This window comes from Physeter macrocephalus, chromosome 13 (assembly GCF_002837175.3).
Source record: "Physeter macrocephalus isolate SW-GA chromosome 13, ASM283717v5, whole genome shotgun sequence".
In the NCBI taxonomy this organism is placed as follows: domain Eukaryota; kingdom Metazoa; phylum Chordata; class Mammalia; order Artiodactyla; family Physeteridae; genus Physeter; species Physeter macrocephalus.
This window is the reverse complement of record NC_041226.1, coordinates 21164497-21190725: the sequence shown is the minus strand read 5'-3', so window position 1 is coordinate 21190725 and position 26229 is coordinate 21164497. Positions and strand designations below refer to the sequence as shown.

The 26229-nt window shown below is 40.4% G+C and overlaps 1 protein-coding gene across 1 annotated transcript in view; it reads left to right on the top strand.

The window, feature by feature from the left end:
* The window catches only part of LRCH1 (leucine rich repeats and calponin homology domain containing 1), a 183847-nt gene that overhangs the window by 95615 nt on the left and 62003 nt on the right, over positions 1-26229 (top strand). Inside the window, 1 exon segment of the mRNA XM_055089619.1 lies at positions 17405-17531. Coding sequence (XP_054945594.1) covers positions 17405-17531 — 127 coding nt within the window.

The window sequence follows — 26229 nt, the reverse complement described above, 5'->3', positions numbered from 1 at the left end:
ATGTGTTGGGGAAGTCTGTAGAAATTTCAGAGAATTAAAGAAATACTGTAAATTACTTTTGAGCACACAGCGTAGACTGGCTCAGATATAGCATGGTGTGCAACAGCTTTAACAAATAGGCAAATTCAGTAGGCTTTATCAATAAATACCCCAAACACTTTCTTTTCTGTAGTGCTTAGGATTTTTCCTCTCATTTCTATTAGCCAGAGAAAAAGAGTTGCTCGATAAAATAGTGCAGAGAAGCTGCTTTTCAAGTTCCACAGATTTCATGTTTCTATACTTAAAATTAAACATGATCTCACTGTGTTTTTAACATTTTTCTCTTTTTAAATAAATCACAGGTAGAAATTGCTGATTTTGTATGTTCCAAAATAAGAGAGCTATCCTGTGAAGTGACTTTGAATGCATGGGAACCAGTCAAAATTGATTACACCCTCCAGGATACATTGCGTGTTCCAGCCGAGTAAACAGTCATAAATATTTGATGGTGTTGGTGATAATGATGACAATGGAGGTGATGGTGGTGGTGATGGTGAGTCACTGCCTCACCAGCTTCTTGGCTGACGGGACCTCTCAGCAACATTATCTTTAAATGTCAGATGGCTGCTTGGTGCCAGCAACCCAATTCCCATCTTAGACTAGAGACGGGTTTCTTTAGCACATGGAAAGAAAACCTTCACCGTGAAACACAGTTAAAAACACTGAAGTGTTTTCTAGTTTTTCCTCTTGTGATAGAAATGTCCTGTTGTGGAAAACGTTAATTTATCGCTGTTTATGTAGCCTGCATCTGAGGAACTGGGCTTTTCATCTTTGCTTCTTGGTGTTCACAACAAAAGGTTATGTTGATTTAATGTATGTGCTACTGTGTCTCTTCCTGTTAGAAAGTGTCTTAATCCAAGAAGTGTGGCCAAGAACAATAAAAGTGATTAAGCAAGACTTGTTCCTATATTGGAACAAACGCTTTGAACCTGGGTTACACAGGAAAGCCTCACAAAATGTAAAATCTGTTTTAAATTGTTGGAGAGGTTGTTGTTGATGAGACTCATGAAGAAAATGTACCTTTAGAAAAATAGAAGAATCCAGAGCAGAGAGGCTTTTGGCGGGTGTAATGGTGTTGTGGTTGCAGCTAAGAATAGGGAGCTTAGCTTAAAAGTTTCATCTCAGAGAGGTTCTGGAATAGAAGCAGCCAGGAAATGCAAGTTCTTTACAGCATTTGATCGTAGTGCTTCCAGAACTCTCGGTGAGTGGTTTTACTTTCCTGGGGTGAAACGCACAGGGCCAGAAGCTGGTTTATTCATTAGAAGCCCCTTTCTCTCCCAGCCTCCTAGGAGTGGATGGTGAGGCCTTGTCTACAGAGAAGGGGGCCGTCTCTTGAGCAACATGTTATCACGCCATACAAGGAATCCTTTCTGGCTGCTTTTTCTGAAGCCTGGCATCCTTTTGGCTGCTAAACAGTGTGCAGAAAGAGCCACCTTCCTGATGGCTGTATAACCTGTATCCCCACACTCCTTTGGGGGCTCATTTGGAGAATTAATCTTTAAACCTCAGACTATAGCTCTGTATTTGCAGGACTTGGGAGAAGCATCCTACATGCTAGGATTGCCTTAGAAGGCACAGATTTTATATTGTTTGTTATGAACAAAAAACTAATTTTCATTGTTCCTAAGAATTTTGATTTTTATCCCTAGGAAATATACCTTCTCCTTGTGACTGACCTTTCTGAAGAAAGTCTCAGTTGTAGGATAGTGTTTTTTTCTTTCTAGAAACGGAGAAAACGGACGATGTCTTCTTAAACTGGAAAAGGGGAGGAATTTTGCTCGGTTCAAACATGTATCCCTCTTTCTTTTGTGAAGATCTTATCTCGTTCAAAGGGGAAGGGAGAATATTTTAGTGTATATATTTTGGAACTGGCTTCTGGTGACTAGGTTGTGCTTTGTGAATTGACAGTCAGCAGGAAGGCTCCAAAACACGATGAACCATGTTGGAATTTGGAAGTATCATCTTAAAATTTGAAGGCATTTTTCATAGAATGCTGGAGTTGGAGGTGGTCACCAGAGTCACCCATTGCAGGAGCAGCAACTTGTGGTTTAAGCCTTGCCTTTTCTAATGTGCTCACCGGGCATTTGTTTTTAAGGTGGAACCTTGAGTAAACAGTCCCTAAAAATTTTAGTATACTTATAAATTACCGTGCCTGTAAAGTTATTGACGTTGGTAGTTGAAGGGCTTCATTAAATGCGAATGAGTTCGTAACAGGTATTTCTTATCAGATTCCATTCCTTTTAGTATAACCCATGCTTGGCAAGACTTCCAAAAGGGATTTTTCCATTCTTCACATCACCTGATCACAGACGTTGCTTTAGATCAGTGTTTGTATTGAAAAAAAGGACAGGGAGACACAAAAAGGGCATTATAGCTTTGATAGCCAGACTGCTGTCAGAATGTGTTGGTTTTGTTTTCAGTTCTGCTTCTGATCTTAATAAAGTTTTTAAGATCTTTGTGCCGCAGATTTGCTTTCTGAAAATAGGGTGAACACTCACTCCTAATTCATTGTATAGATTTTTTGTTTATGGAAATTCTCAAAATATTTTCCGCAAGCTCCAAATGAGCAAGCTGCAAGTTACATTTATTTTTCTCACTAGACAGACCAAAGTCCTTTGAAACATTGCCACTTCATCAATCATCAACTTATATTCACTCCAAGAGCATTACAGTTTACCAAGTCTTACAACAAGTGATGTAGATGAGAAGAGGGAAAGGAAGAAAAACAGCATAAACATGTGAAAGGAGGTGTGGAAGTTTGACATAACTTTCACCATTGTCGTCATCACGATCATCATCACTTCTTGATAGCTAAGTAGGATTTCGTTGTTACACCATCATATTTGAGCCCTTCAGCAGCCCTTTACTTTATTTATTTGTTTATTTTTAAATTATTTATTTATTTATTTTGTCTGCGACGAGCCTTAGTTGCGGCACGCGGGATCTTCACTGTGGCATGCGGGATCTTTAGTTGCGGCATGCAGAATGCATGTGGGATCTAGTTCCGTGACCACGGATTGAACCCTGGCTCCCTGCGTTGGGGATGCGGAGTCTTACCCACTGGACCACCAGTGAAGTCCCAACAGCCCTTTACTTTAGGTAGGAGATAGGAAAGTGATTTATCCCTAGGATACACTATTTCATAAATAAGAATAATAGGAATTAGTGGAACTTATTTCTATGGCATTTATTATTTGCTCAGCACTTTCACCGTTGTCATCTTGCTTAACGCTGTGCTCTGATGCATTCCATGCTCCTTTGAATCGTTTCAGAATCATAAACATAGTTGTTACAGAATTTTCCAGGAGACCAGCCTAAATATTTAAATAAGGAGATTAAAAATATTCATACTACTATATTCATACTCGATTCCCTTTTTAAATTTCTAACACCTATACATTTGTGCCTTTGTTTTTTCCTTTATTCATTTTTTCAGAAGTTTGTCTGTTTTTATTGTTTTTTTAAAAAAATCAGCTTTTAAGTTTAACGACTAACTGTTGATATTTTCCTTTTCATTAATTTCTGATATTATCTATCATATTTCCTTTGGTCTATTTTCTTATAGCTTTATTCTTTTTCTAATTTCTGGAATTTCTAGTTATTTTTCTTTTCTCATAAGAGCATTTAAGGCCATGGATTTCCCTGTACTTAGTGCTTTAGCTGATGCCTAAAAGTTCTGATGTACGGTATTTTAAAAAATCACTCCTAAATCTTTTCTGATTTCCAGTATTTCATTTTTGACCCATGAGTTTCCTATAGAATATATATACATTTCAAAATTTTTATTAGAATACAGTTGCTTTACAATGTTGTGTTAGTTTCTGCTGTACAGCAAAGTGAATCAGCTATACGAATACATATATCCCCTCTTTTTTGGATTTCCTTCCCATTTAGGTCACCACAGAGCACTGAGTAGAGTTCCCTGTGCTATACAGTAGGTTCTCATTAGTTATCTATTTTATACATAGTATCAATAGTGTATATATGTCAATTCCAATCTCCCAGTTCATCCCACCCCACCCCTTTCCTCCTTGGTATCCATACGTTTGCTCTCTATGTCTGTGTCTCTATTTCTGTGAATAAGATCGTCTATACCAATTTTTTCAGATTCCACATATATGCGTTAATATACGATATTTGTCTTTCTCTTTCTGACTCACTTCACTCTGTATGACAGTCTCTAGTTCCATCCCTGTCTCTACAAATGACCCAAGTTCATTACTTTTTATGGCTGAGTAATATTCCATTGTATATATGTACCACATCTTCTTTATTCATTCCTCTGTTGATGGGCATTTAGATTGTTTCCATGTCCTGGCTGTTGTAAATAGTGCTGCAACAAACATTGGGGTGCATGTGTCTTTTTGAATTATGGTTTTCTCTGGGTATATGCCCAGGAGTGGGATTGCTGGGTCACATGGTAGTTCTACTTTTAGTTTTTTAAGGAACCTCCATACTGTTCTCCATAGTGGCTGTATCAACTTACATTCCCACCAACAGTGCAAAGGTTCCCTTTTCTCCACACCCTCTCCAGCGTTTATTGTTTGTAGATTTTGTGATGATGGCTATTCTGACTGGTGTGAGGTGATATCTCATTGTAGTTTTGATTTGCCTTTCTCTAATAATTAGTGATGTTGAGCATCTTTCATGTGTTTGTTGACCATCTGTATGTCTTCTTTGAACAAATGTCTGTTTAGGTCTTCTGCCCATTTTTTGACTGGGTTGTTTGTTTTTTTGACATTGAGTTGCATGAGCTGTTTGTATATTTTGGAGATAGAATATATTTTTATAGTTATCTTTTAAAATTGATTTTTAATTTAAGTGCATTGTGTTTGGAGAATATTTTGTTTGATATTGATTCTTTAGATTGGTTGATATTTGCTTTATAGTCTATGCATAGTTAAATTTATAAATATTACACATGAGCTTGAAAAGAATGTATGCTAAGTGTCGTGTACTGGGTTCTAGTAAATCCACTAAGTATAACTTACTGTTGCTTTTGCATCTCACTTATTTTAGGGTTTACTCTCCTTCCTTTATAATATGCATCCTTAAGTAGTTCATTCAGTGAGGGTATGTAAATACAGTCTTCTTTCTAAAATGTCTTTTCTCATTCTTAGAAGATTCAATTATTTGTACAAAATTTTCATTTGTATTAGTATAAAGTTTTAAGTTGACAGTTCTTTTCTATTGTATATCAAAGATATTATGCCTTCTGGCCTCTGTATTGCTATAGAAAAATTCTTGCTTGTCTACATATTTTAAGTTTGTAGAAAATCTTCTATATTTTTCCATTTGATTTCTTCCCATATCTTTGTCTTTGGTGTTTCTGTACTTTATGCTATGATATGTATAGGCATATATTATTTTGATTTACCTGACTATACACTTTATTTTGCTTCGTGAGTCTGAAGATTCATGTCTTTCATCAATTCTAGAATAATTTATTTTTTTAATATTGTGCATTCCTCTATTTCTCTATCATTTCTGTCTTCTTTGTATACTCCCTATTAGTTATATGTTAGACCTCTCATTCTTTCACAATTTTTAGTCTCTTTATTCTTATTTCTTTATATTTGGGGTATTTTTCAAGCATGAATATGCCTTTAACATATTGAGAGTGAAAGTACAGTAATACTTTGAAAGCAGGAAAAATTGTAGCACCATGGGATTCCTTAATGGAAAAGACGCTTAGTGATTGAGATGTGTAGCACAGGGACTATACATTTTGACTCATTAGTGAAATCTTATGCACTCTCTTACTCTTATAGTAGTATACTTTGTTGGTTGCTTAAAAACAACTTAATCTTGAATTCCTTTGAGTTGTTTATTTTATTATAAAACTTGATGAGAACCAGTCTTGTTGCCTTCATCCTTAAATTGAAGTTTGTGAGAATTTGACTTCTTAATCTTCAATCCTTTCTTTGTTGAACTCTGCATTTTCTATCTTGTCAGCATCCTCCATACCTTCTTCCCTGGAATTAGGGCTTTAAGGAAGTAGGATTTGACTGCAGTCTGGAGGTATAATGGCCAACCCAGGTCTTCCCTTTGTTCTCTTAGTGTTCTTTGTTACTTGTTAGTAACAATGACAGTAACTGGACAAATAAAGTTCTTTATAAGAGTTGCTTTTGAGAAAAAGAGACGCAATATTGGTTTTCTGAGTTTCCCAATCCAGATCTAAATGCATCACTTCATTTTCAAAAGTAATAAAACATACACTGTAGTGGCTAGAAAATTGCAGAATATTATGTTAAAAATATTATCCTACTTCTGTTTATTTTTTAAATTTATTTATTATTTTTTATTTTTTTGCGGTACGCGGGCCTCTCGCTGTTGTGGCCTCTCCCGTTGTGGAGCACAGGCTCCGGACGCGCAGGCTCAGCGGCCATGGCTCACGGGCCCAGCCGCTCCGCGGCATGTGGGATCTTCCCGGACCGGGGCACGAACCCGTGTCCCCTGCATCGGCAGGCGGATTCTCAACCACTGCGCCACCAGGGAAGCCCCTATCCTACTTCTGAAAGGAATGCTTGTGCTCTGAGAACTCAGGGAGGGGAAATCTCGATAAAATAATGTAGCCAGGAGTTTCGGCATGTGTAATAGTTCCAAATAACATTTTTTTTTCAGGGACGAGAATGTCAAGAATAAATGCATAGTCTGTAGTGCTTTATCTAGAAAGAGTCAAGGGATTGGGTGCTTAGGGTACAACAGGAGTGGTTGTGAGGTGAGCAGGTTATTCTGTAAGGCATTTTTTTCATCTCCTGTCATCTCTTGGAATACCTTTATACTCTCTGGACCAGATGGACTGTCAGAACAGATGGAATGAGATGATCTCTCCGAATGGTGAGATCCAAATAACCAGAAGATTTGGGTCATTTTGAGAGGTGGATCGTGTGGAACTGTATTATCTATTAATCCCAGCTTATCTGCCTTATCCTCATGAAATCAGGCAATGTGTTTCTGAAACTCCCATTTGGCAACTGACAAACCATCACAGAAAGGGATGGGAAAACAATATGAGAAAATTGATCCATTCTACTGAATGATTAGTATTCTGTTCATGAATAGAGAGCAACAGAACTGGAGAAAACCTGCCTGCCAAATTCCCTAGGAGAAAAGAAGTTACGTATTTCTAACCACACTGATGCCATTAGATACATTAGGGTGTAAGTTGAACACCGTTTCCTAAAAGTATAGTCTATGGAAAAGTGTTATGTTGGATGTTAATAGGTATGCTTGCTTTAAAAAAAAGTCCATGTATTGTGCTATCAGAACTCTCCTCCCTTTTTTTGTGAGGCCTACCTATTAGCATCTAGAGTGTGCTTTTCAGAACACCATTTTGTAAACACTGATTTAGAAGAATGTTTATCACCTAAAGATTTAGGAACTGACCTCATGTCTAAAAAAGGATGAGGTTAAAAAGTATGTGCCTTTGTGATGCCTTGTTCAGAGGCCAAGATATCTGTATGGACTGGATGTGTTGAAAGACACGATGAAATGTGAGTAGAAAAGAGAAAGGCCCAGGAAGTACTACAGCATAGAGTGTGTTCACACAGCTGCCATCCAGGCTGATTGATTCTTTATTTAGCACCTTTTAAATATGTTTAAATCTGAATTTTGTTTATTATTAATGATCAATTAAAATATGCAATTAATTTTGAGAAAAAATAAGTACTGAAAAGTACAAAGAATATATCAGTCACTCAGTAGTACTCAAGTTTAAGGTTTTTTCTTCTCCCCAGCTCCTTAATAAGATTGAACTTTTTCTGGAGGGCATGAGGGGATTTTTTCAGTTTCTCAGAGCTCTGTATTATATAATGAGGAAAAGAATGACCTTGACCAAAAGTCTAAAGCAGCTGGGGGTTTAAATTAAATTGTCTGCCCTGAAATTTCATTGTTGAAACACCAGAGTCGCTATGGCTAAAACTAATCACCTGTTAAAGGGTAATTCTTTTAAAAAAGGTAAAAATCATGACTCTTATACAAATATAAAGTGTACATCTGTCGAAGATTGTATTTAACCCGTTAATTAATGAAGGAACCAGTAGAACGTTATATCCTGTTTAAAGGAGAATTCAACACACACACACACACACACACACACACACACACACACACATTAGTGGGCTTGCTGAAGTAAATTTACAAATAGTTGCAAAGCTGGTCAGTATCCAGAGGGCAGTAGTCAGTTATAATTCCTCTACACTTATCATGATTCATCTGTATTTCTGTGGACAAAAATGATTTGCATTACAATCCATTTCTACAAACACAGAGTTGTACAGTAACTCAAGGACAATGAATAGCAGAGATCATCTGGAAGGGTGTGCTAGACAAGACCCCCAGTAATGATTTTTGTCCATTTCAAAGTCACAGTTTTTCCTGATACATCAAATAATTTAATTTATATCACCACGTGCAAGAACTGCATAGCTCTCTGAACTATTTGAACAGGACTATAGGTAGAAGAAGAAAATAAAGAGGCGTTCAGTGGGGATTGTGAAACGCTTCCTTTCAGATCCTGTGTTCTAAAGACTGTGAGAGGCTGTTTGCATGTAGGTGGGCAGGGAGGACTGAGGATATAGTGAGAGTGCTTTGAAGGCAGTGCATTGCTTTCACTTTTGTTTGGCCCTTTAAATGGATGATCTTCAGGGAATTTAAGTACACTGATATGCGTGGTGGCCCCTCTGGTGCGCATTAGTCCCTGCAAGAGACCACTGTGACCTCAGTACCAGGAGAGAACACCTGGGGACTTCGGCAGAGGCAACCTTTGAGCATCTGACAGTGGTGTCCATATCTGCAGACACTTGTGTAAAGAGTTGTTTAGGACGAGCCTGGAATCCTTCATTCCACCTTACAGGGTAAGACCCATAAAGGAAGTCTCACTTTCTTTATTCCTTAAGAGTCACTCATTTTTTATCTTAAATTTGAGAAACCCAGTAGGAAATATTTGCTGCTCCAGCACTTTTAAAATATAAGATCCACGTTCAAGTAGGAGGTAGGGGATACCAGCTCGGAGGGATGTTGCCTATCTTGGTAGGAGTTAAGCTTTAGGATTCATGTACATTTCACGTTTTCTCGGCGCTTAGAACAGGTTCTTGAGCAGAGTGGCACTCAGTAAGTGTAGGAAGTAATTGGCTTCCTTTCAGCATTTGACACCGTAGCATCTTCCTCCCTTGATTTGGTCACATGCTTTCCTGCTCACTTTTCTACTTTTTTCTGTCTCTTCTCTATTCCGGTGTCTGGATGTTCTTTCTCTTCTTGCACCTTAATGCTAGTATTGTGCAAAGCCCCATCTTTGGTCCTTTTTTTGTTTGTTTGTTTGCGGTACGCGGGCCTCTCACTGCCGTGGCCTCTCCCGCTGCGGAGCACAGGCTCCGGACGCGCAGGCTCAGCGGCCATGGCTCACGGGCCCAGCCGCTCCGCGGCACGTGGGATCTTCCCGGACCGGGGCACGAACCCGTGTCCCCTGCATCGGCAGGCGGACTCTCAACCACTGCGCCACCAGGGAAGCCCCCATCTTTGGGCCTTAAATCTTCTCTCTCAGACCTCATGCCTTATGTGTGTGTATCCAGTACATTCTCTGTCACTTTGACTCATTTTAACACTAGCCCTTATTTTCCCAATTGACTAAAATTCAATTCCTCTTAGATGGAACACCTCAAAGTTCAAGATGGGCTAAACTAAGCCCATGTTTTCTTTCCCAGATTAGCATATCAGTCATTGAATTGTCAGTCTAGTGTCTCAGTTGCCTCCGTTTGGAATTTGGAGCTCTCCTCCTACTGTTTTCCTGGTTTACCTGTACTTTTTATTCCAAAGTAAAATGAGAAGAGGCTGTACTGTATTGAGGAAAGACCACAGACTTTGATCTAAAGCCCAACCCACATGGTTTCATACCTTAGCATTAGCTAGGCAACTTGGAGCAAGTGATTTAAATTCACTGAATAACATCAGTTTTTGTGTCTGAAAAGTAGGGGGTTTAATGTTACAGGATTATTGTGAATATAAATAAAATAATAGTTGTCTAAGTGCCTAGCGCAGTGCCTTCTACATAATAACCACCCAAGAAATGTTTGTTGAATTGTTGAATGAAGTTTGTGGCATACTATATCTTATGGATTCCAAAATGGCTTAAGAAAAATAGTGGCAAGAGGTCTAGTATTTGAATAAAGTAAATGGATTTTATAGCATTTTTAGTAAAGAGGATATGCTGCTGATTTGTTTACGTTTTAGAGCAGTTAAGTGGAGCTGAGTTATTATTGGCTGTCAGGTTACATGAGAGAAGCTTTCTGAACGCTCACTTACTTGGAAGGATACGTGGGAAGAAGAGGATGCATATAGAGCAATATATTCATGCATATCTACCTGCATTACACATTCAGATATTCCTGGAAATGGACGGAGAGGCACACGTCTTCAAATGATAAACAAAAATGCTCAGGCACCTTAAATTTTATTATGAATGATTTTTGTTAACTCAGTCCCCCTGGGTAAAAGTTGATCTGAGCAGCCTGCTCTCATTTCAATCAGTATCAATAGCCCTTTCTTTTTTGGCAGGGAAAAATGTTAAAGTAAAAAATATCTATTTCCCTGGCTTTGGTGTGGAGTGGCATGGAGGAGAAGGCAGGTGAGGTAGGCGTACCTTCCTGGCAACAGAAAGGTGGTGTCCATTCTGCCTGGGACGTGGTTCCTGAAAGTGGGAGGATTCTCTTCAGTGCCAGTACATCTTTTCCAGCCATTTAGTGGTACTTTTCCCACTTGGCAGCAACAATGCTTTGCATAAGGCTCAGGCCTCTACAGTCTAAATACTGAAAACCTCAAATCTACATTGTTGCCTCTGGAGGTGTTTGGCCAATTATTATTCTTGCTAGTATCAGGTGTTGAGTTCTCTTTGAAATCTAAAGCTTCCTTGATTTTGAACACTTAGCTCCATTTTACAATGAAGGAAGGAAATGATAAGTATTATAGAGGAAACTTTAAGGAATAGTTTTTAGAGACTTGTCCGTATAGAATTGAAGAGCTCTTAGGAAAAAGGAGAGGAAATAGCTGAGAAAGGGACAAGTTATCAATAACTGCACTTTGAAATCTAATTACAGACATTGGCAGTGGTGGTTGCTGACTGTTAGGGGTGGAAAAAACCAGAATATTTTAAGCAAAGGTTTATTGATACTCAAGAGGAGACCGATAGACTATTGTTGTGGGAAACCAGTTCAGTCGCAGAAGCCAAATATGGCGCAGGTATGCACAGCAAAATGGCTGGTGCAGCAATTTGCCTGAATTCTGAGCTGCTTTAGATGCTCACTTCTTCCTTTTCTTTTAGTTTTCTCAAGTTGCCTTTTACTTTCTCAAAGAATGGCCCTATTGTGTAGTGTGTGACATGGATTGGTATAGTGTTCAAAACTGGTTTAAGATTCACTTGAAATGATGACTCTGTGTTTCTAGTTTTGCAACATTTAAGTTTTCAAATGATTGTCATCCTCAAGTTGTAGGTAGAACTGCTTTCAAAGTTAGATGTAGATGTGGACTCCCAGATTTTATGTGTATACATAATTTCAATAGAATTTCTATCTAAAAAATGTCATGTAACACATTTTTAAAGCTATATTTATAGAATTTATATTTACAAAACTAAAGTTGGCCAAGATATCCTCCAGGCAACTTAAAGCCAGGCTCTGGTTGTTGTTGGTCCTTGTCTCAGGCGTATGAGAATGGTGAGAATGAAGGGGGAGGGCTGGCCATGCAGGGGAAGTATTTAGTCATTTGAGGAAATGAGGGTGAGAAATTTTGCCATGGTGGGTTTACAGAATGAAGCAAGCAGGAAAAAGGAAATCGTTCTCTATGGATATTGTTCACTGTTGTGTGGACATGAAGACAAGTAACAGTCACGTGGCAAACACACACCAGAAAAAAATCACTCTGCATTTAATTAAAGGCGAACGGCTTATGCAAAAAGAACATACAACAAAATTACGTGAGGTACCCTGTGCAAGAGGAAACTTATTTGGCTCAAGTAAAATAACTGCTCTTCACTGTAGTTCATGTGCCAAAAGCACAGACAATGTGATTCAAACAAGCAATATACAATAACTCCTGTGTGCTTGTTTATTCCCTTCCTTGCCCGAGACCTATACAGGGTGAGCCTGAGGTGCTGATACCATGAAACCTGCCCTGCTTTCTCTGTGCCCTTTAGAGGCACACTGTGACATTTTCTTAATAGGTTTGTGATTTCACATTATTATTTCTGTTCGTTTTTGGAAACTAAGTAGTAAATAGAGATGATGATCCCTGGGTATTCATGTTTTCCCAGAGTAATGGTAGGATCTTGGAACTAGAGGAGATGGGAGAGAAAAGGTCATTCGTGTGATTTTTTTTGTTCCAGTCCTGGTTCTCCAGATTGGAAAGTGTTACTTGGTTTGTTTTGGCCTGAAACCAGCCTGGTTTTCCCCAACATGCCTCCGAATGGTCATCTTTAATTGGCATATGTTTTCGACAAATTGAACATGCAACCTTAGTTTAAGAGTGGTTGAAATGTTAGCAGTTAGGAAATAAAATCAATAACTAAAACCTAATTAAGCTCTTTTTGGTCACCTCCCATTGCTTTGCCACGTTAGTGGTGTTGGGAACTGTTTAACCTTAATATACGGATTTAGTGTTGGGCTAAGCACTTTTACATCCATAATCTCATGTATCATGTTAGGTAGGTATTATTATCTATGTTTTATGGATGACAAAGAGAGGTTAAGTGACTTACCTAAAGTTCTATGGACGATTATGGCAGAGATGAAATTTGAACCCAGGTTTTCTAATTCCACAGTTGGTGATCTCTGTACCAACTGAGTAGGTGAATCTGTTATAGAAATCTTTCTATAAATTATTTTAAGTGAGTTCCATGTTTCATTATTAAGTGAACCCATTCACTTACATAAAGGATCTATTCCAGTAGAATAAAAAACACATATGATGTCTGATAATAAAATCACATGTAAGACTATAGCATGTTTTTATCATCACATACATTAAGGAAAATAACTTTCTGATAAACCAGTAATAAATAATGTTAAATACCAAAATTAAGTCTGAAAGCATGGATATCGATAAGGAAGGCCATAGTCAAAATACATTAAAATAACAATCTCTAAAAGTGAAACCAGGGCTTCCCTGGTGGCGCAGTGGTTAAGAATCTGCCTGCCAACGCAGGGGACATGGGTTCGAGCCCTGGTCCAGGAAGATCCCATGTGCCGCGGAGCAATGAAGCCTGTGTGCCACAACTACTGAGCCTGCACACTAGAGCCCGCGAGCCACAACTACTGAGCCTGTGAGCCACAACTACTGAAGCCCGCATACCTAGAGACCGTGCTCCACAACAAGAGAAGCCACCGCAATGAGAAGCCCGCGCACCGCAACGAAGAGTAGCCCCCGCTCACCGCAACTAGAGAAAGCCTGCGTGCAGCAACCAAGACCCAACGCAGCCAAAAATAAATAAATAAAATAAATAAATTTATTTTAAAAATAAATAAATAAACGTGAAACCATGCAGAAGTGACTTGGTTTGTGAATTCCTTAATTTAGGACTTGTGTTAAGCGAGGGTAGTGATACTTGAAGAGGAATTTAGGCTGCAAACTTAGGCTATCAGAACTGTTCAGGTTATGATGAGCTAGCTGCCTTGTTTCACCCTGAAATGAGGAAACAGACCAGTAAGTCTAGTAGGAAGTCATTCAGCTGAGAAGGAAGGAAGACAAAGCGTTAGCAGTAATCACAGACTGGTAAGAGCCCACTACCTTCCTGCCCCTCCTCATTCCTCCTCGTGCCATCCTCCACCCAGCCTGAGCATGGGAGAGTGACAAGAAACACTGGGGAGGCCCTGCTCTGTGGTGGCAGGAAGGCTCAGGCCACCATGACTGAATCTGTAATTTCTACTTCTGAATAAGTGGCCCTTTTCCCCCGTTAATTTACTCTTTTGTAATGAGTGAGTTTAAAAAAATTTTTGTTTTTAAAATATTGCTTTCAGATGTGACTCCCAGGCTGGATTTGAAAATAAATGTTGGCCATTACCTGATCAGATGCTGTACAGTCTTATTTTTAGCCATTCTTTCCTTCAAGGGCCTGTTCATAGTGCAGAGGGCTGCAGGAGACAAGTGGGGGCCAGAGTGGTGGATTGTAGCCTGAGGCACTTACTTGCTTGAGAAAAATTGCTGCCAGATGAGTAGTTTCAAAAAGCTCAGGCTGCTGTTGTGGTCTTTAGTGGGGAGAGGATTAAAGGGCGTGCAGTTTCTCCTCTTCTTTATAAATATTTGCTGGAGAGCTAATGGGTTTTTGTGTGCATGTGTATTTCCTTTTTCTATGGGGGAAATTACCAGTAATACAGGAACATCCTGTGATAAAATATACAAAGTACAGGCTGAGGGAACGGATGGATGAAATAGAAGAAATGTGCCCCAGGCCTGTGGCATGCTGTATTATGACTAGTCCTGGCATCTCGATTTGCCTACAGGTGATTAACTACAGTACAGGTGGAGGAATGTGTAGGGCATAAATAAATAGGCTATTCCATCAGCTGCTTTAAGCATAAAAAGCATTCATTCCCCATCAAAGAAACTGCAAATGCTTTCACAAGCCTAAATTTTATTTTAAATTAGTTACCCATCCTGGAAGAATTGCAGTGGGACTAATCCCATGTAATTTCAAATGCTCACGTGTCTGAAGGAGTAGAAGCTTCACTGCATTGCTTAAATGGTATATAGCAATACCTGCTATATACCTGCTATATACCATTTAATACCTGGTATTTAATAAATGGTATATAGCAATACCTTTATTGCTATAAAGGTATGTTATTAAATACCATTTAATACCTGGTATTAAATGGTATTTAATAAATGGTATATAGCAATACCTTTATTGCTATAAAGGTATGTTATTAAATACCATTTAATACCTGGTATTAATAAATGATATTTAATAAATGGTATATAGCAATACCTTTATTGCTATAAAGGTATGTTATTAAATACCATTTAATACTTGATATTAATAAATGGTATTTAACAAATGGTATATAGCAGTACCTGTTATATACCATTCAATGCAATACCTGCTAATCTGATTAGATGCCTGCATTGAGGTAGTGAGACTGGGAATACTTTAAATCTGAGTTTCCAGGCAGAGAAACACAGGAAAGATCTCCAACTGTAATTGTTGATTCTGTGGAAAATAGGAGTGTAGAAATTTCTAAAAATACTTATCTTTGTTCCCGTTTTCCTCTCTTCCACAGGAAGTTCAAATATGGCTCCAGAGTAAGAGAATTACCGTATTAACGTTTTAATTTACCAGTCCTCACTATGTGAAATTGTATATTAAGAAATATTTTAAACCACAAATTCCAGATTATTTACTTGCCGCCTTTTAATAAACTGAGTTCTCCTTTCCAGAGGGAGTGTCTCCGTAAACTTTTTTGGAGCTTGAAGAAAGCCGTCCCAGCAGGGCACTGAGAAGGCCCCCTCCTCAAGACCGAGGAGCCCCACTGGGCTCTGGCAGCTGAGAGGGGGCAGGGCAAGGGGTGTGAGGGCACAGAAAGACGGCCTGGTAGCCCTGGCTCCCCCGTCTGCTGCCTCCAGACATCAGGAGAGAGTGTCAGGGCAAGCCAATTGCCCCTATTCTGGCCTGTTATCCTAACCAGGGGGAAGCTAAGAGCCAGCTGGTCCTTCCAGCACCAGGATACAACCTCCACCCTCAGGGCTCTCACTCTCCTTCCCCCTCTGGTGGACCCCCTGAGAGAAAACTCTTTTCCTTCTGTGCCTTCTTGCAAAGAGCTTTCTTTTCACATCTGGGCAGGGGAGAGAAGACATGGCTCTACATTTTCTTGCTAGAGTATGGTTACCTGGCATCAGGCACCTGGTCACAGTGGTAACAGGGGGGCACCCAGGTTGGAAAGGCTATTTTGACAGCACAGCACCTGCTTTTTCTGAGCCCGTCCGTCAGAGACACCCTTTCCTAATGAGATACCCCCCCCTCACATGGTAGGGTGAGGGAGTAAAAGGTTCCACTGAACTATAACATACGTGTGGAAAAGTGCACAGATTGTAAGTGTACATCTTCATGAATTTTCACACCTAGAAGCACCCAGGTAACCAGTATCCAAGTGAAGTTTCTTTTTATAATGATATTTCTTCCCAAATTATGAAAGCACTTTGTAGGAATTTTGGAAAATACAGCAAAGTATAATAAAGAAAATAAAATCCACTCACTGTACCTACTCCCCCAAAATGGCTACTGATAACATTTTGGTGTGTTTCCAGTCTATCTGTCTGTTCCCGTCTCTCACACACAAAGACATATGCACACCCACAAATACACACATGGTACCACAGCTTCCGAAGTCTCACACATGTGTGCGAATACACACAGAAGTTCCAAATACAGATTTGTAGATATTTCACTGCCTGGTGGTTGGCTCCCTCAGCAGAATGGCTGAGAAAGAAAGGGAAACTGCAAGCCATCTGTCTCCTTACTTGATATCAGGAAAAGGGCTCCTTGTGGAGGGGAAGGTAAATAAATGGCCGACATATACTTACGGGTGATTCATAGATTTCATTTATCCGATATTTTCCCGTCTCTCAGTCAACTAGCATTGATGATGGGAAATTGAAAGACTTCTCAATGCGGACCATTAAGTAGAGACCTTTCCGTGAAGAGCAGAGGTCAGGCCTGGACCCACACTTTTCATGCTCCCCTGTGAAACGGAACCCCTCTTGGCTCCAGCTTCACTTTTGCCAGAAGGCCGACTTTCCTTTTTCTTTTTTAATTAGCTCTCTCACAGATAACCCAAGCAGAATTTAAGCACAGAGCTCTCGCTTTAACAAAAGGAAGCTGAATCAAAATGTTGGAAATGGGCCCGGTGGTTCTGTGGGTTGTTAACAGCAAAACGATCTTCCTCGTCACTACTAAGATGGATGCGATGATGCTTCCCTGGGCAGGGCTGGTTGCTTTCGTTCTCGCTGAATCTCCCGCTCACACTGTCAGAAAGGGAACAGTTGGCACCAGCTTCCCGTTGCTATTGGTGGTACAGCCTGTGTTGCCATATGCTCTCGGGCTGGCCAACAGCTCAGCATCTGCAGGGGGCTTGATAGGGTCCCTTGTGCTGGAAAAAGTTGTTTCCCTCAAAACTGCCTATGCCTCTCTTTTTTAAAAACTATTTTTAATTTTCTTATACACTTGGGATTTGCGTTTTTATAAAAGTTTATCAGACTTTTTATGTTTGCAAAATGTTTTCTTCGGTCACTCCTTTCTCCTTGTTTGTTAAAAAAAACATGTTCACAAACAGTGTGAAGTAGCCTGCCTGTTTACCAGAGTTCTTGTATTTCTTCGCAGTCGGAATCAGCTGTCCGCCCTGCCTGCCTGCCTGTGTGGTCTGCCTCTCAAAGTCTTAATTGCAAGTAACAACAAACTTGGATCGCTGCCTGAAGAGATAGGTCAGCTCAAACAGTTAATGGAGTTGGTATGTTACTGATTTTTAAGATGCCCTTTTTGTTTGTTTACTAATTGTAGCCTATCAAGGTAGTCAGAAAGACTTTTTGCTCCAGTGGGTCAAGGAGGGGATCATGTCCTGGGAAGGTCTGTATATGATAGAGACATTAAGTGGGGAAAGGAATAATCATGGCTTTGCTGTGACAGAGTTCCTGAAACTTACAGGTTTCCTGTAGTTTACACTTCCTGAAGTTTACAGGATTTACAGTTCCTGAAGTTTACAGATTGTACTATGGTATTTAGATCACTTTTTTTTCAGATTGCATAAATAAATTTGTGATAAAGTATGGATACACTGGCAAAATAATCTGCAAATAAGTTAGTAGGCCAAACTTTATGAATATATATAATTAACTTGGAAAGAAGAGAATGCTCTGATTCTCTAGGGATTTTAGGAACCGTTGCTCCAAATTGATGTAACTTTAAAATGTGTCCATATCCTCAGGGAGAAGAAAGAAGAACAAGTTATAGATAGGCAGAGATGGCTTGTAAGTGTGTACCTGAGGCCGAGATGTCAGCTCCTTCACTACTAATTGAATTACTGACCTTGTTTCTAAAATGGGAAAGAATGAGTTCTTTCTGTACTTCCGTTGAGCTAAGATATCTTGGGTGAATGAAGAGGCAAGAATGAGCAACTGGTCTAAACCATAATAGTCATAATTTATCCTCCAACAAGCATTCTTCCGTACCCCTTGTGTCCAGCACAAAGCTGGATGTTGTGATTACAACCATGAAAAGGACATAATACCTTCCTTCAAGTAGACTCCAATCTAGAACATTGATGGCCAATAACTTTTCTCTTGTGTGCCAGTTCCAGTTAAGTTTTTCAGGGCCACCTGGAACACTGGGGTGATGGCTTGTGAGGCCCAGATAAAGAGTGCTATGACTCCATGATCATGTGTTCATCTGGAATTGGCTCTGAAAGTGACAGCCCCCATGTCACATACGTATCCACTTTGATTTTAGGACAGAAGTGAGTAATTTCTGCATAAGGCAATAGAGCCCTAAAAAGAGTGCCTTTTTCAGGACGGCAGTATCTGAAACCCATTCCAACTAGCTCACACCAAGAGTTGGGATGAGTCATAAGGATACAGGGGTCTTCACATCACTAGCACCATGACATCTGGTCAGGGATCGTGGGTGACTAGAACAAGGTACTGGAAAGTTGTCAAGAGCCATGGAAGCCACTGGTTTTCTTGCTCAGCTTTCTGTTCTTCTCCATACAATGGAGAGGCCGCCTAGCCCATAGATCCCAAGTTTAAATGTCCCCCCAGATAAAACACATAGCAGGACCTACTAGCACGTCTCAGCCTTGGTTTCTGAGCGAGAGAGGCGAGACCTGGTTCCAGCGTCCTCTCCTGACTTGGTCAGCGATGCCCAAGGCACATGGTCACATGGCCCGGACATGGCTGCTCGGCTGCCACCGAGAGGGGTGATTCTGAAAGAAGACAGATATTAATTTGGGCAGACATCCTCCTCTCCACAAAGTCTCTATTACAAGAAGTAAGTGCATGGCGTAGGAACTGATTGATTGATTCAGTCTTGGGGTTGGGAAGGGTTTGTACAGGAAGAGACCTTTGAGAGGCGCCTTACATAAGTCCATGTAAGGGACAGAGGAGGCACTCGAGAGAGAAGGGACAGCTTGTGCAAAGGCCCGACAGCCCGGGAGTGCACGGCATGCCTGGGGAGTGTGAAGCAGTATAATCCCATTGAGGCTAGGTGGAGGGAGGTTGGGCGCTGCATCCTCGAGGCCACGGCTTAGATTTAGGCCATCGTCACCTCCTTTCCAGAGTGTTCAAGGCCCTGCTGAGTCTGGCCCCTGCATACCTCTCTAGGTTCGTCTCTTGTCCCTGGCCCCTTTACCCTCTGAATTCCAGCCTTGTTCATTTTCACTTCGAGACTTTTGAGCACATCACTCTTTCCACAAGGACTGTTTCTTCCTTCTCTTCTCTTGGTCAGTTCTTAGCCAAGCTAGGTTTCACTTCCTCCAAAAGCCTTCCCAGATCCTCCAAGCCAGGGTTGGGTGCTTCTAAGGCCAGCACCCTCTACGTATCACTGAATTTTCATGGAACCACATTTGTCTTCTCACTTGGCGTTCTCCAGGCCAACACCCGCTACACCTTGAAAGCTGCTTCAGGACCGGAACTGCGTTGTTACTTGCTGTTTTATCCCAGTGCTTGGCACAAGATAGATGCTCAAAAAAATGTTTGCTGAAGGCTGCTGTCAGTTAGTGGACAGTGGACCAAGAAGGTGGCTTGGGACCGGTTGCGAGGACTCCCAAGTGCCGTGCCGGTGAGGGGCGACTCTGTCTTTCAATCCAAGTTAATTCAGAAGGTTCCATTTTAACTGATTCTGGATAACAAAAGACATAGGAAATAACACTTCGGATGAAACTGATAGTTATTTGCTTTTTTAAAAAATGCTTCTTTCAGGAGTGTGATAAACCCCCAAATCCGGGTTTGCTAGAATTTGGATTAGGTCTTGCAAACACTGTATGAGTACAGCGTTGGTGTTTTTCCACTTGTCGGGCTCCTGCGGAGTGGATGTGTGGTACATCGGTGAAGTCAGCCTTTGGCAGCCGTAATGTGTTTCTGTCCCACTGCACCTCAGGCTTAAGCTGACAGCGTGCCAGCCATGGGCTGTGCTGCTACAGACCAGCTCATCTGCTAATAGGTGGTGCACTTGCTGAGCCCTGCAGCCAGCTCCACACGGGGCAGGGCTTTCCTCAGATTCTCCTGTCAGCTGCTGGTGGCAGGCGGCAGAGGTAGAAGAGCGCTGTCTCTAGGCTCGGGGCACATGTGCTGCTGGGTGGCTGGCTGTAAGGGATGCCCTGGGCTTTTCTTAGGCCCCCGTCCGGAGCTCAGCTCTAGGGAAGCTGCTTTGCCTCTGGTTCCAGCACTGCCATCAGCCTGTCCTGTGTCTTTTCTCCACCAGCAATAACTCTTGCACGCTTGAATCCTAGAATGTTAAAGCCATAGTAGTTTTAAAAGACGACTAGTCCGGGACTTCCCTGGCGGTCCAGTGGTTAAGACTTTGCCTTCCAATGCAGGGGGTGCAGGTTCGATCCCTGGAGTGCACGGCACGAAATGTGAAGTGAAAGAAAAGGTCGATTGACCTCTGGTTATATATTTTTTTTCTTAAAAAAAAAAAAAAAAGACATCTACTCCAAGCTCTCATCATCTTACAAAAGAAGAAACCCAAGGCAGAGAGACGGTGAGCGATGCCCAGAGGGTCGGTCACCCTGGCGTAGCTGACTTAGAACCCAAGCAGAAACACCCTCACCCAGCACTGTCCCTCACCCAGCACATGATGCAGACAGCAAATGTCATTTTATTTTTTTGTTTTTGCCTTTAAAAAAAACTTTCTTTGATGTATTTTTTTAACATCTTTATTGGACTATAATTGCTTTACAATGGTGTGTTAGTTTCTGCTGTAGAACAAAGTGAATCAGCTATACATGTACATACATCCCCAAATCTCCTCCCTCTTGCGGTGTAGTTGATTCACAATGTTGTGTACTTTCTGCTGTACAGCAAAGTGAATCAGTTATACATATATACATATATATATATATATCTCCATTCTTTTTTAGATTCTTTTCCCATATAGGTCATTGCGGAGTATTGAATAGAGGTCCCTGTGCTATATAGTGAGTCCTTATTAGTTATCTATTTTATATATAGTAGAGTGTATATGTCAATCCCAATCTCCCAATTTATCCCTCCCCCTCTTTCCCCCACCTGGTAACCATAAGTTTGTTTTCTACATCTGTGACTCTGTTTCTGTTTTCTAAATAAATTTATTTGTCCCATTTTTTTTAGATTCCACATATAAGCGATATCATATGATATTTGTCCTTCTGCAAATGTCATTTTACAGGTACTAGCAGCCACATTAGAAAAAAACAGAAGCAAGTGAAATTCATTTTAGTAATATATTTTAGTTTACCCTAGATAGCTAAAATATTATTTCAACATCTCTACGATATAAAATTAATGAGATATTTTATAGTCTTTCTTTCCTGCTAAGTTTTTGAGGTTTTCCACTGACACAGCACAGATCGGACTAGCCACGTTTCTCCTGCTCAATAGCCACACGGGGCTGGTGGCCACCCTACCAGACAGGGCAGCCCTATAGCTTGTCTCCTTTCTGCTCTGTGGGCAAGTGTGACCTTCACAAAAAGCATTTATTTGTGAAGTTGGTGAATATTTAATAACTTGCCATTATTTAACCGCAAGGGGTGACTGGCCTTGCTTAAGGTCACAGACTAAAGAAGATTAGTTTCCATCCATTCTTATTTATTTTTCATATCTTTTTGCTTAAAATAGTAGTGATACTACAGGTAACCATGTCAGATGATTTTTTAGCTATCAATTGGAAAAAAAAATTCCCTGGAGAGCCTGAAGTAATTCTAGAATTGCATGGGAGGCCCCTGTTTTGTAGTTACCTAGTAACCAACTTGTTAAAAACATTTGGGTGCTCCCCAAGCATTCAGAGTACCTTCAGTCACGTAGTGCTGATAAAATCTCTCAGCTTATTATTAGGCTCTGAGCCCTGCTGAACTATTTTGGTAGAAATATTTGAGAAATTTTCACATTAGACTCAAAGAGTATCCTAAACTGAGTTGTAATCTCTCTTCTCTTCCAAGTATGAGCGAATGTTCCAGAGTCATCATTCACTTAAAAAACAAAAACCAAAGCACCGTGTCCATCTGCAAGAAGGGTGCCCTCTCTAATTTTTGAGAGGAGTTGGATTTGGAAAACAGTATCTGACTTTCTTGAATATATCACAATTATCTAAGAATCTTAAAACATAAAGCCTTGCCATTTAGTGATTGTGATTGTGCAAAGAATATGAACAAGCAGTTTTTCCTCCTTCCATGAAGACTTTCATTAAGTAACACTTCTGAGACGTCTTTTCTTGAGTCCACAGGAGAGGCGAGGATATATTTCCACATTGTTTCGGGTGCCGGAGGACTTAGGGGAACCTCAGCTCTATGGAGCTGCCCCTCAAGGGTCATTTCTGATGAGAATGATCTAGAACTTTCTGACCTCCTCAGCTACTTTGAATTACTTCTGTACCGCTTGTCTCCTTAGAGCTGTAGCTGTGTGTCTCTGTTGCTTTGTAAGTCTTTGTATCTGCATGTTCTTTCTATCCAGGAAAGAGATAAATCGCACTGGCATTAACTGAGCACCTACTGTATGCCAAGCACTCTGCTGGGTACTTGACATGTGTTCTATCATTTGATCTTGACAGTAACCCAGCAAGGTGGATATCCTGTCTACCTTGCACAGACAAGCGTGGGTTTCAGGATTACTTACCTGAAGGGCGTGGGGCTATGACGTGGTGGAGCTGCAGTGAAAACCAGGTTTGTCTGTTGAAACTCCAAGGCCTTTCCGCAGTACAATGCAGCTGTGCTCACTGGGTCCTCATCTAGATCGTAAGCCTCTCGTGGAGAGGAGCCATGATTTCTTTCTGTGCAGTTGCCCTGTTTCAACTTGCAGTGGCTTTCCCATTCAGGTTGGGGCAGGCAGATCGTAAGCCTCTCGTGGAGAGGAGCCATGATTTCCTTCTGTGCAGTTGCCCTGTTTCAACTTGCAGTGTTTTTCCCATTCAAGTTGGGGCAGGCGGTGAACAGTAGGGAGAATGTTACAAAAGTAGGGTGTGGTACAAATGGACTGTGTCTGTCTGAGAGTTCCCTCACTGAAGAACCTCAAGCCAGGCACCAGGGTCAGCAGACTTCTCTTGGGTTGACTAAACCTCATTTTACTCATAAAGACAGTGTCAACATCCTGGAAACATGGTTTTTTTTTTTTTTACTTGTCAAATCATACCCGAAGGATAAGGTGTGTTAAATATTTGGTAAGAAATACTGTATGAATGCCATGTTATAATTAACAGATGGCTCTGAAGAAGACAGGCACACTAAGTAAGAACACAGTAAATTTGAGAACCTTTTATGGGGCATTTGCCAAAGGTCTTAGACGTTTTCTCACCAGTTCTCTGTACATGCTGACACACTGGGGTCCATCTCTTGTTTGGTTTTTCTCGATTCTGCCCTCTCCCAACTCATGCCATGTGTGAAAATTGTCTCTTCCGGCTCTTAACTTCATATAAGAGAACATAATATCACTGTTTCAGAAACCTGCTTTTACAACCCCAAACTCACTGGGCCTGACTCAGGTAATAACTGACTGGAAGGTTCACTTCCTGGCCCTGACTAGACATGCTACTTTTTTTTCTCTTTTTTGTGAAATGTTTGGTTGTGTGGAGAGTTGGAATTCAGGGACTGATTATAGACACAGAATGTATTGAGGAACTTCTGAGGAAAATCTCTTCTTCGTTTTTTTTTATGTGTCGCATTCCAGTCTCTGAGGTAGGTGTAATGGAGACGTGAATTCACGTCTGACGTAATCGTAGGTCCATTCATAGTCTCTGGAGATGCCTCCTAACCTCTCTGGTTTCTGTGTGGGAATTGGAAACTCATGGCCTGTGCAGGGTCCTTTCTGTTGCTTCTATCTCTGCGTTTCTTGTGAAGAGCAGTGGGGGTGAGGTATGTGTTTGCTGGATATGTGGAAGGGTGTGAGGTAGAGTTTTATACTAGAAGGAGACTCTCAGCAAGTGTTGAGAGGTAATAATTTATCATATCAGAGGTTGCTTGAAAAAGTTTTGAGTTTAAATGAACATACTGATTTGTCTTAAAATTAAAGTTCTCACTACAGGCATTTAGGTTTTTGATTGCTGAAAAAATCAAAATTGACATTACTCCTAATTGAGTTAAGTATCTATCTTTCAAACAAAATCTCTTCATTATTTTTGATATGGTAGATGGATTTTCCTGATGTTGGAAGGAAATTGGAATTATTTATAATCTCACCTCTTCTTTTTACCTAGGAACAGAGAGGTTAAGATATTTACCTAAAGTTACACAGTGAGTCACACAAAGACATTTCCAAAAATGGACATGGTCACATGATGGGAGGCCAGTATTAATAGCTTGTATTTCCTGTTAGAAAGTTTGCATTTTCTTCAATTAAATAAAGAGGTAGATTTTGAAAAATAAATTTATTTATTTTATTTTTGGCTGCATTGGGTCTTCGTTGCTGCACGTGGGCTTTCTCTAGCTGCGGCGAGCCGGGGCTACTCTTCGTTGCGGTGCACGGGCTTCTCATCGCGGTGGCTTCTCTTGTTGCGGAGCACGGTCTCTAGGTTCACGGGCTTCAGTAGTTGTGGCATGCGGGCTCAGTAGTTGTGCCTCGTGGGCTCTAGAGCACAGGCTCAGGAGTTGTGGCACACGGGCTTAGTTGCTCCACAGCATGTGGGATCTTCCTGGGCCAGGGCTCGAACCCGTGTCCCCTGCATTGGCAGGCAGATTCTTAACCACTGTGCCACCAGGGAAGACCAAGAGGTAGATTTTAAAATACAACTTAAGCTGTAGTATAACCACGCTAAGTTTCTGAAAACCGAAGAGTCAGGGGAAGGTAGCTCATGAGAATACCATGTGCAGTTCTGCCGCTTAGCCTGGTCTTATTGGAAACCTTCTCTAACCAAGATCATCTTGACGCAGTAGTTACGTTGGCTTTCATTAGAAGTCACGACTTAAGAAAGCATGTCTAGTCTTTTAAAAAATATATTCTGAAAGTGAACATTTCCTGGGTTAATAATCCTTGAACCTACGCTGATGTTTTAAATCCTTGTCATTTTTGCATTCTGAAGGTAGGTAGCAATTAGCAGTCAGTCAGCTAAAATGTATTAGTCTCCAACATGCGTTTAACCCTTCTAGAGACTTTTTTAATTTCCCAGAAGAGTTGTGATGAAATGAGAATCTTAACTTCTAAAGTTTTTCTTTTGGTTGCTTTAAAGCATCTTGATTAAACCAGTGAAAATAAGTGTATTTTAAGTCATAGCTAAAATTCTCTATTTTGTTTTTTTTATCTAAATGACAAAATTAGACTGGCTGGTTCATAAAACTTAAGTTTGAGTATTTATGTGATTATATAATGCATAATGATTAGATTCCTTTCTGTATCAAAGAATAGAATTGGGCCTACCTGTATATTTATAACTTTATAATGCTGAATATATGGTAATTTGATTTCACTGTAGTTTGGAATAATTTTTTTCCAAGACATAGCTTAGGGCTAATAGACAGTTCAGAAGGGATTCATTTGACTATTCTAAGAAGTTACTGGATCTGGAACTCATAGCTTGATCAATTCTCACTATTGCAGAAATATGGGACATTAATGTTGTTTATTTTTAAAATTTATTTCCCTAAATCATATCTTTTAAAAATGAACTCCCCCCCCCACACAAAATGCCATTATTTCTTTTAGATTAAATGTGGACAGACATGTTCCAGAGAACCAGGCTATTCTAGGAATGTTGCTTTTACACTTTTTAACCTGAAATACGTTATCTGAAAACATCTAGACTATTTTCCTCTCTGTCCTCCTCCTCATTCCCAACTAATTAAGACATAATTACCTATGGGGTTTTATTTTTGTGATGAAATTCATAACCTCTTTAAAACTTGGCAAGGTTCAATAGCTGGGAGGGCATTGAGTTTGCACAGTTTTCTGCAATATTGATTATACAAGAGAAAGGGGGCTTCCCTGGTGGCGCAGTGGTTGAGAGTCCGCCTGCCGATGCAGGGGACACGGGTTCGT